At 40.4% G+C, this 10,499-nt stretch overlaps 1 protein-coding gene and 2 long non-coding RNA genes across 3 annotated transcripts; 1 reads left to right on the top strand and 2 right to left on the bottom strand.

Annotated features, from left to right (window-relative positions):
• Window positions 1-101: 101 nt before the first annotated feature.
• On the bottom strand, window positions 102-2,215 carry LOC119888102. The gene is made up of 3 exons (XR_005441845.1): window positions 2,118-2,215; window positions 1,252-1,434; window positions 102-972 (listed from the first exon to the last, which is right to left on the bottom strand). It is a non-coding gene; the product is annotated as an uncharacterized LOC119888102 (long non-coding RNA).
• A 4-nt stretch (window positions 2,216-2,219) lies between these two features.
• LOC119888100 lies at window positions 2,220-6,995 on the bottom strand. Its single transcript, XR_005441844.1, has 3 exons — window positions 6,894-6,995; window positions 2,835-4,002; window positions 2,220-2,292 (listed from the first exon to the last, which is right to left on the bottom strand). It is a non-coding gene; the product is annotated as an uncharacterized LOC119888100 (long non-coding RNA).
• Window positions 4,765-10,036, top strand: LOC119888099 (annexin A1-like). The gene is made up of 12 exons (XM_038698533.1): window positions 4,765-4,904; window positions 5,513-5,593; window positions 6,313-6,403; window positions 6,724-6,818; window positions 6,915-7,028; window positions 7,525-7,615; window positions 7,789-7,868; window positions 8,741-8,885; window positions 8,970-9,065; window positions 9,170-9,228; window positions 9,333-9,455; window positions 9,547-10,036. The coding sequence occupies exons 2-12, from the start codon at window positions 5,534-5,536 to the stop codon at window positions 9,604-9,606; spliced, it is 1,014 nt and encodes a 337-aa protein (XP_038554461.1). The 5' UTR covers window positions 4,765-4,904; window positions 5,513-5,533; the 3' UTR covers window positions 9,607-10,036.
• Window positions 10,037-10,499: the final 463 nt, after the last annotated feature.

The raw sequence follows: 10,499 nt of genomic DNA, 5'->3' as shown, positions 1-10,499 counted from the left end.
CGCACACACACACACACACTATCACCCCTCCTCCTCCACATGTTTCTTCATCACTGTACAGCACCTTGGTTGACCTCTTGTCCAGGGTTCTTTCTGCGATCCGCACCGATCCAGCGTCTGAAAGCAGCCCACCTCTTCATCCACAGAGTTTTGTGATGAATGACAGCTTGAACAACGGAACAAATGTTGGGGAACATTTGGAAACAGCTCGGGGAGTGGAGTAACAGGTATGGGAAAGAGGAGAAGAGTAAGTGCAGCAACAAGTCTTGTAATACATATTCTTCTATCGCCCAATTATTTAGTTATGTTCATCTTTCATGATTCATCTTCAGTTTAAAAAACTCCTCTGAGAAAAACTGTTTCAGTCATTTACAGTAACAGAACTGCAATTACACAATCATAATACTGTACTGATGGACGGCAAACTCATTTATTGGGTTTTACTGTGCTCAAATCCTGATTTTAACCGCTCACTCTCAAAACTGGATATACCAAATGAAACAATCATACAATAAAGTCAAAATATTGTCATTCAACCCTTTGCCAGTTTTTCCAATCAAAATAATTATCTGTGTGGTGTACTTGTTTATGTACAATTATCATTTCATTACTTGTGGATGCAGTCTTAAAATAAAATGAAACACATAAATCTCAGTGGAACCATTTACATTTTATTGATTAGATTTAGAACACGTTTTACATATTTAGGATGAGTGCTTAGCATGCAGTTTATTGTCTCTTTACATTTATGGATATTACACTCAAAATGTTGATTATTTCAATAATTGTATTAATGTGCTAATTAATTAGGCAGTTAGTTCCTATTTATTTTCATTTTCAAGTTAATCCATCAGTGTGGAATATTTCATCACTCTCTATCTCGTTCATTCCCTTCCCACCCTCTCCCCTCTTTGTTTCCTCATACAGGAATGTGGGTGTGTCGTCATGCGGTTACTTTCCTCCCAGACACACCTTTTTGTAGAGAAACAGAAATTATGTCAGAAAAAACAGAGAAAAACCCTCGGTTTATCTACTGAGTGAGAACACAAAGTCAGATGACTCAAAACAAAGCAGACTTTAAACTATTATCAGTGTAAGAGTGTTTGGTTTCCATTTGGTTAGGGCATCACATGCAAGTTTTGATGGATCGAATTCTAAGAATTGTTTTATTACATATCTTGTGCAAGAAATGTGTAAAGTAAAACACTTCCGTGATTGCATGTGCATGTGTGGGGGGTCTACTGGTCTTACCTGCTGTGCTTTCATTGTACTGGTCAAACTGTGTGTTGTGAATTATTGGCCTCTCTTCCGTCAGCTCTGGTACGCTGCCTGGTAAATCCTCCAGCACCTGCGCTGCCACTGGGACCTGTCCAGGTCTGAAGGACCCCGTGGGGTCCTCAGGGCAGGTAGACCTGTTAGTTGTCTCCCATGCGCCTAAGAAAGATTTTACATGGTGCATCATGGGACAAGCAAATTCAGATCCACCGTACAGACATACAAGGAAATGAAGGACAGGGTTTACTCTCGGATTCCAAACATAAAGATGCATGGAGTACAGTTAAGACGAAATGCTAAAACAGAAGCTGCAGCAGGATAGCAGATAGCTTTCAGGTAATGAAAACATCTGGACACAAGATGGTGGAGCTTTACATCTCTTATGCAGGCCATGTGGATACACATGCACATATGTTAAACCACACACACACACACGCATGCACACACACACACACACACACGCGCACATAACACACAAAATGTTTTGGCATCCATTTCTGCAGCAGCTTGTGACACGAGCTGTGTTGCTCTACTGACAGTAAAGATAAGCTGGTCTATGTGGGCTTGCAGGTCTGGTTCTAGTGGTCCATCCAGATCTCCAGCCAGACCCCGGCACGAACAAGGTGCCATTTTTGTTTTGATAAGCTGACTGCCCCACGTATTCACAATGGAGGCAGTGAAGCAGTTGAAATATTCATACCTCGTCTAACTCCCCCAGTCTGCCTTTAACACACTTATCACTCAGAACAGCTTCAGGAGGATGCCATAATCACTGTGCAGATGAACATAACCCACAGCAACTGTACAGGTGCTTATTAGCGGTTGATGTATTTTACACTCACGTTGCTTGCCTGCAGGGGCCACAGAGTGGTGTCTCCCTACTTTCTTTCCCAGGAAGGTCAGAGAATAAGATCCATGTTCAGCTCCAGAAGAATTCACATACATTTATATATAACTGGGTGTTGGCTTGTGTTTGGTTTTTACAGGTGAGCAGATGCAACTGGTTCAGTCCAAGCTCTGCAGAGAAAAGGGTAAATTTAAGTCATTTTAAAACCACAAAGATCCTATAAAGATGAAAAGTCTGAATTCAAATGCAACTCACAATCCCAAAATATTTTAATCCTCATTATAAACTCTTGTTCAACCCTCAACTATTAGCAGATGTCAAAAAGCTGACGCAGCAGGTTCACTCAGGGAGTGTAATCCGTTTGTCAGCCTCTCTGAGCTACTATGAGCTACAAGCTTCTCAACAGGAAAAACTGAAAATCCCAAAGTTTGTGGCTATTTCTTTTTCAATTTCACAGTGATATAGGAACAAATCTTACACCTCACTCAGCAGGAATTGGCACAATGCCAGTCATTTTTACTAAATAAAGTGATTTGAATTGACCAAAATTGAAATTTATGAATAGCAAAATGAGCTACACTAGCATGAAACTGATGTATACAATCCAAAATATTCACATGAATTAATCAGAAAACACATTAACTTTCAAGAGAGTAGAAAACATGACAAACTGAAAAAAATAATGAAAAAGGCTTGGTGATAAAAGCAGTACCTGGTCTGGGAGCAGATCAGATCCCTTCAGTTTGATTCAGTGAAGTTAGTGTCTGTGTGCTGCTATGCAGGATCTCTTAGGGGAACCAAACTCTCAACAGTCTTTAAATATTAAACCTGCAGATATGGAGTTTCACCAGGTACTGGCTTAAACCCCACAGAGCCTGCAGATAAAAAGATGCCTGAAACAGTCCTCAGGTTTCCTGTGTGTAAGATAGAGATTGTAACTGGATGCTCTCTCACACACAGAGAGACACACAGTTCATACACACTTTACTCACTTCACTGTTTCTGTTTGTTTTCCCGGAGACCCCACACTTTCCTCAATTGTTAGGGTCAAGGGAATAAATAAGACACCTACATCCAGGTGAACTCCACAGAGGACTATCAGAAATTTAGCATATGTTTATGCAGATTTGTTGTGATGAAGACAAAACATCAGATGTTTCAGTTTTTATATATTTGCTAAAGTACTGTGTCCATTTACCTCTGAAAGAAGTAAATGTGGAATATAATCTTATGGTCATGCTCTTCTATGAGGCTTTTCTTTTCTTTTTTAGATCAAGAGACTCATTTGGAACATTTGGATCACAGCTTGACCATCTGTTTAACACACCTTGCTTAGAGATAAATCCACCCATGATGCCACTTTAATGAAAATACAGCTTTAGCCCCTCCTTCCTTTTTCACAATTCAAACCCTGTGCTCACCATATTTCACTATGGATGTACACGGTGTTACTATGTCAAATTAAAGATTAGAGACTTCGGTCCAATTTGGCAAATAAGATTCCATCTATCCAACACAAATGCACTGGTCACAACAGGAAAAGGTCTGGACAAAATTTTCTTCTGTGAAGGAAATGTTTACATGATTGTTTAGTGTGATGAAAAAGTATGACTAGGCTCGAATGATGCTGTCATCAGTCATTATCCTGGCTGAGGCACGTAGACAGCAGGTAGCGTCAGGTCCTGGCCGTGATGTCATGACAACATGCCACACCTTGAAGAAACTCATTGCCTCATCAGACCAAAGGCAGACTCCTTTGAGGAATGTTAAGGTTGTCTGTGCTCAGTCATTCCTTCAGGTATTGTTATGCTGAGGTGCACCGATATGCAGTGGGCCATGGATTCATTTGTTTTCTATTATGTAACCTCCTGATAACATTTCTGCAAGAGGAGAGATAACAGCAGGAATGTCAAATGGAGAGATTCCTACTTCATTCTTTATTCTAGCAAACAGCAATAACATGTATTTATTCCCTATGCTGGGGACACTCCGGATTCGAGCAGTGAATACATTATCTGTGGAGCTGTGGAAACACATGAAAAAAAAACATGTATATGTTTCAATGCAGAGCCCTAAACAGAACACAAATTAATTGTTACATTATATAAGAGTTATGCTTACTTGCACTGAGCTTCTACCAAACACATCAATAGAAGCAAATGGGCCACAGATACCGAGTGATCGAGCAATACTAGCACTAAAAGTGTTCACAAAATTATGAATATTCATTTGCAGGAAACTTTTAAATGCAAAATTCACATCTAAAATTTGAAGAAACAACACAATCTCAAGTTCATCTCAAAAGTTAATAACAGACAGCAAACAGTAAACATTACAATAAATTCCTCTGTTGGAATATGTTAGAAATATTGCATTGCGACCTTGGACATAACAGCAATTGTAAGTTACTTTGGATAAAAACGTCAGCTAAATGAGTAAATGTAAATGTATTGGGACATCACATTACTCCGTAAGACCCAGATTTAGCCTATTCTATGTGTTAGTGATTTTCCAAGAGATCCGCTTTTTATGAAAGCTTACGACCTGAAAGCAGCATATGTTTTCAAGTAAGCAGCATGACGCACGGCGAGGCGTTTCGGATGGAGCTCCGTTGCGCTCTGCTGAGGCAGACAGCGGTTCAGTCCAATTGCAGCTGTGGAGGGGAGCATGGGCAGGGCCAGTTACTAGGTGGGGTTTGTCATGGGTATAAATATATTCTCTCTGTCGCTACAACGCCCCTGGAACCCCAGAGAGACAAACTTCTTTCATCTAAGGCCGCACGGTAAGTAATTTTCGTTCGATGAAGATTCTCAGATCTCTTCTCCAACTTTTGGTTTGAGTGTTTGGTGAAGTTTGGTACGAGATGCGAAGGTTTTAAGTCCATTCTACTTTAAGGTATTGATGCAATCTATGCGGATGTGGTTGGGAAAACAGTCGCGACAAATTTTGGGATATAGGCCTACTCATTTCACGCAAAGTGAAGTAAAGTGTGTGCTGGTGTAATTACGCAGCAAAGTTGTCACTCAGTATCAATATTAAAGCACATTGAAAGAGCCTGAGTTGAGCGTGGGTGTGGCCAGGCAGTCTCCACATGCTTGTCATTGTTGAAAACTACTTCATAAACCTACTGTAAATATGCACATGCATGTCCTCTCCAGGAGTGGATGATGTTTTTTTTTTCTTTCTTTCTTAACAAGTTTACCAGACGAACTTTTTACGAACTTTACTCTAGTAGAATCAATAAAAGAGTGATAATTTCTTCTTTGAATACTATCTACATTGTGTTTAGTGGACTTTGTTTTAGTTAATCTTAAGATCATCAACTTGCAAACTACTTTCTATACATGGATCACATCAGTGCTTCTCTCCCGCTGTCCTCTCCCCCTACAGACAGACTCCGGCAGTCCCACCATGTCTTTCATCCAAGCCTTCTTGCAGCAGACTGTGTATATGGGCATGCCCGATGACTCAGTATGTAACTGTTTCTGTTCCAGTTGCTAAGGCCAACCACTGTTTTTTCCTTTTTCTTTTTTTTGCTTCCTGTGGTATGCTAGGGTGGAAAATTTTATCAGGCAGAGTTCAGAGCAAGGGAGAGAGAGAAGTGTAGTGAGGTAAAAGAATGATCCAGTGGGAAATTTAAAGGTGGAAGGAGGGAAGGAAGGAATAAGGAGTGGGCAGAGCAGACAGATGAGAAAAGTTTTACAGTGAAAGGGAACCTGCACTATAAAGATGATATGCAATGAGGAAGATGACCATAAGTCTTGTGAGTGTGTGTGACTCATAGAAGCAATAATTTGCACCCCTCCCTTTAGAATCTCTCCAGACTGGTTTCTTAAAGTGAAAGTTGCAAAAGGTAATCTTGCATGATTTCAGTCTGTGCTGGCCCACTCTCCCATTATTCTTCAATTCAGTCCATCTGAGGCGTGAACAGGCATTTTAAAAGCCACTGTTGTGGTCTTTGCAGGCATTGGGGAGTAGGGGCAGAGACTGTGAGGGCAGGGCGAATACCATATGTCTCAATTATATTCTTTTATGTCTGGCGGATAGATGCAGGGGATGTGTAAGGGTGAGAAAAAACTGTGATTTTATTTAACCCTTTTGCAGCCCAACTTGTGCACATCACTAAGCAGAACTATTATATAGTTTTTAATAATAACCAAACACACAATAATCTGTGTTGTGTCTCTCAGCTCCTAAAGAACGAGGGGACAGTGACCGCAGCGCTCAATTTCAGCCCCAGTGGAGATGCAGCAGTCTTGGACAAGGCCATCAAGGCAAAAGGTGAACTTGAAATGCGCACAGGGTAACTTTGGAGCGTGTGTGAACATGTTTTGGCTTTGCAATGTGGCTCTGTTAGAACCTTGACACGCTGGCTTTTGCTGTTATAACACCCTCTGCTGTCCATCATGCACAATTAGGCCTACTACTAACAGTGTAATTACTCGTGGTCTCACTCTTGTCCTTGTATGGACCCTCACACTGAAATACAAAGTTACCAATACTATAAGAACTGAAATCTACATTTAAGTATACATTTGTCTCTGTTATAGAGATGCAGAATAATGTAAATGATGATTTTAATTAACACTTTCTTTGTACAGGTGTGGATGAGAACACCATTATTGAAATTCTGGTGAAAAGGAGTAACGAGCAAAGACAGCAGATCAAAGCGGCGTACCAGCAGGCCAGTGGCAAGGTAAGAGTTAGAAAGTTTTTGTTCTACATGCAGAGTTACACACCGCAATGACATGCTCTCAAATGCTATATTTACTCATCAGTTGTTCACTTGTAGCCTCTGGAACCAGCGCTGAAGAGCGCTCTGAAGGGAGATCTGGAGGATGTGGTTTTGGCTCTGCTTAAAACACCAGCCCAATACGATGCCCAGCAGCTGAAAAAGGCTATGAAGGTAGACACACACACACACACACACACACACACACACACACACACACACACACACACAAAGACACACCCTCGTGTCACTATCTTTGTGGGGGGCGGTCATTGACAAAATGCATTCCCTCTCCCCTCACCCTAACCTTAACATTCACAACTAGATGCCTAACCTTAACCCTTACCATAACCCTAACCTAAATCTTAACTTTAAACTTGTGGGATCCAGCATTTTGGTCCCCACAAAGCTGTTGGACCCCACAAGTATAGCCCCCTCCCCCACCCAAATACAAACAGTCTCCCTTAATAAGAAACACTAATATAAATGTATAAATTACTCTGGTGATGAGAAACCAAGCACATTTGAACACATTCGAGGCAAATGTTACTTTTGGTGCATAATGATATCCACCCACTTCCACATATTCATGTATTGTTTTCTTAACAGCGGGATAAAAGGAGTGTTTTTTTTCTTTTCTCTGTATCATTGTATCCATCCTTCTTCTTAGGGTCTGGGCACAGACGAGGACACCCTGATAGAGATTCTGGCTTCCAGAAACAACAGACAGATCCTGGAAATAAAGAAAGCTTACAAGGAAGGTGCGTGCCAACACATTTTAAGAAAAAATCTTTAGTTTCCGCAAGCTAGTGTTTGGAAATAGAAGTGATACAGTATGTGACACTGGAAAACAACAGTGTCTGGGATATGGGAGAAGAACATCATTGTATATCCTTGATGTTTATGTTGTGATTTATTTATTTTTGTTGCCAAGACTACAAGAAGGAGCTGGAGGACGACATCAAATCTGACACTGGAGGAGATTTCAGGGCTGCCCTCCTTGCACTGTGCAAGGTATGTGTGTGTTTCATTGTGTACTAGTTACAGGATTTTGAAGACACCTTCACAGACACTTATTCAGTCACGAGGATGCATTAAGTTCTGAGGCAACACAAAACTCCCTGTTGTGCTGTAGCTGCTACAGTGACAGTGATTTATAAAAACTAAACAAACTAACTCCCTTGATACACACATGCTAACACAATACAAGTTAACAATTGAACCTTTTGATAGCTTTATATTTGGGTTTCCTGAAAATAAGTTGCATATTGTCAAACAGTCTGGCAAGTAAATTAATCCAATATACAACCTATTTCTTTGTGCTTATTCTGCTTTTAAAGCATAATACTTGGCTTCACTATCTGTAAGACAGATAAGCACATATAAAGCACATTCACCTTATATTTTACTCATATAATATTTCTGTTCTGCCTTTACCACTTTTTTAGTTTTCATGCACCGGCATATGTTTATGGTACAAGCACTACAGTCAACTATAAATGAGGACTGCATTAAAATAGAAATATAGCAATAACATCACATTTCAAGTTTCACAATCACAATGTAGAAATAAGTAACAAAGATTCTAATCATATCCTTTCTGTTTTGCTCCATTCACAGTATGATATGCTGGCTATGACAGTTAGTTGTATAGTTCTCAGTTCCACAATTAATCAGGCTTGCACAGCAGTACACTCCACTACAGTGTGACACATCAAACTGAAGTATAATACCTAGGTCCTCCCTTCCTGTCTTATAACATTGTACGTGGTCACCTTCTACTGCTAATTGTGTACAGACTAAATTAATATTCAGTATAATAATTACTTGCTCATTTTAAGGACTAGTTGTGTTCAGCTCTGTTGTTCTGTTTGTCTTTTTCACAGGCCAGTCGGACTGAAGGAGTTTCTGAGCAGCTGGTTGACAGCGATGCCAGGGCTCTGTACGAGGCTGGTGAGGGGAGGAAGGGGACAGATGCCTCCGCCTTCATTGAGATCCTCACCTCCAGGAGTGCCCCTCATCTCCGTAAAGGTTAGTTGGCTCGCCGTCCTGTTCAGTAAAATCTGTTTTTTCCCCCCATCTTGTCAGCTCTGACACTACTTCTTCTCCTTTCAGTATTTGACAGGTACTCAAAGTACAGCAAAGTGGACATGGCTAAAGCTATCGACCTGGAGATGAAGGGAGATATTGAAAATTGTCTCACAGCAGTAGGTAAAGGCGCAAACCTCTAATCTAACTTTATTACCTGCTCATTCATCCAGTGATTTATGCACAGACTTGATTTAACCATGAGATTTTTCTTTAAATAACTATAGTGAAGTGTGCTGGAAGCAGGCCTGCGTTCTTTGCTGAGAAGCTCTACTTGGCAATGAAGGTACAGTATGTATAGGCTACTACGCATTAAAAAGAACAAACATATACAAGATACAATACCTGCTGCCTATGGCCTTACCTGACTGCCTCTTTTCTGCCTATCAGGGTAAAGGTACCCGCAAAAGTATCCTGACCCGCATCATGGTGAGCCGCTCTGAAATTGACATGAAACGGATCAAGGATGAGTACAAGAAAACCTACGGCAAAACACTCTACCAGGATATTCTGGTGAGCAAACATCTGATCACTGATAATGACAATAGACCCATGCTAGATGTCAGATTTTTTGTGGTATACATATGTTTTTTCTTTCTTTCAGGATGACACTGAAGGAGACTATGAGAAGATTCTGCTCGCTCTCTGTGGGGGTGAAAACTAATAGCCAATCAGTGGGACCAAGGCTCATACAACTGAAGATCCAGCTGTGGAAAATCACCTATAATCTCATGACACATATTGTGCCCTATGCTTTTGTGGAGACTGTGCTTCTTTGTGACTTTCATGACATCTAGAAAATAACATGGACTCAGCACTGCTTCAGCAGATGTTTTAGTTGTTCCTACACATTCCAAAACTCTTATTTCAGTATAGATCTGGCAGCAGTATGCTAGTGGACCTGATGCTCTGGGACAGACTTAGCTTTGCACTCAATAGATTCTCATATCTGGTGCTCAAAGAGAAGCTAAAGTCAGTGCAGCTGCTAACAGATGTATACAGAACACAATTTAACAATCATATTCAGGCAGCAGTAGGCCTACCCTTGAAGAAGCTTGGACATCCTACAAATAAAAGCTTATTGTATGAAGGCCCATCTGAGTGGTTTTGGTTCTTTGCACATGCACACGTTTTGGCCCTGGGCAGATCCATAATGTAGAAATCATGTAAGACAATTAACACAGCAGTGGCACATTAATGTGCAAACATTAATAAAGAGCGAATGATGACTCACAAACAGAATGGGTGATAGACATTAGTGGACAGTTACTAAGTACATTACTCCAGTACACACTTTTAGGTACTTTACTTGAGTCTGTTCTTTACACTATTATTTGATAGCTTTAGTTACTTTACAAATTCAGATTTTTGCATACAAACCATACAAGCTTAAAAAATGTGATGTTTTGAATTGAACTGTCAAAACGTTTATGCACGTTTATGTACAGCTGAAATGATTAATCAGTGTCCTCAATGATTGCAAACTGATAAGGTAATTTTTCACCAACTCATGGTTCTAGCTTCACAAATGTGAGGATTTTGCTGCTTTACCTTTTT

Source organism: Micropterus salmoides, unplaced genomic scaffold (assembly GCF_014851395.1).
Source record: "Micropterus salmoides isolate LMB-PRFRI ecotype aquatic unplaced genomic scaffold, ASM1485139v1 Ms_hic_scaffold_483, whole genome shotgun sequence".
Taxonomy (NCBI): domain Eukaryota; kingdom Metazoa; phylum Chordata; class Actinopteri; order Centrarchiformes; family Centrarchidae; genus Micropterus; species Micropterus salmoides.
This window is presented reverse-complemented; position numbering and strand designations above follow the sequence as displayed.

Bases quoted from the DNA above. Each gene is read 5' to 3' on its own strand.
- LOC119888099 (XM_038698533.1), top strand. From the start codon at position 5,534: ATGTCTTTCATCCAAGCCTTCTTGCAGCAGACTGTGTATATGGGCATG. The intron at 6,819-6,914 runs GTAAGAGTTAGA...GTTCACTTGTAG, and splicing joins ACCAGCAGGCCAGTGGCAAG to CCTCTGGAACCAGCGCTGAA. The intron at 9,066-9,169 runs GTAAAGGCGCAA...AAATAACTATAG, and splicing joins AAATTGTCTCACAGCAGTAG to TGAAGTGTGCTGGAAGCAGG.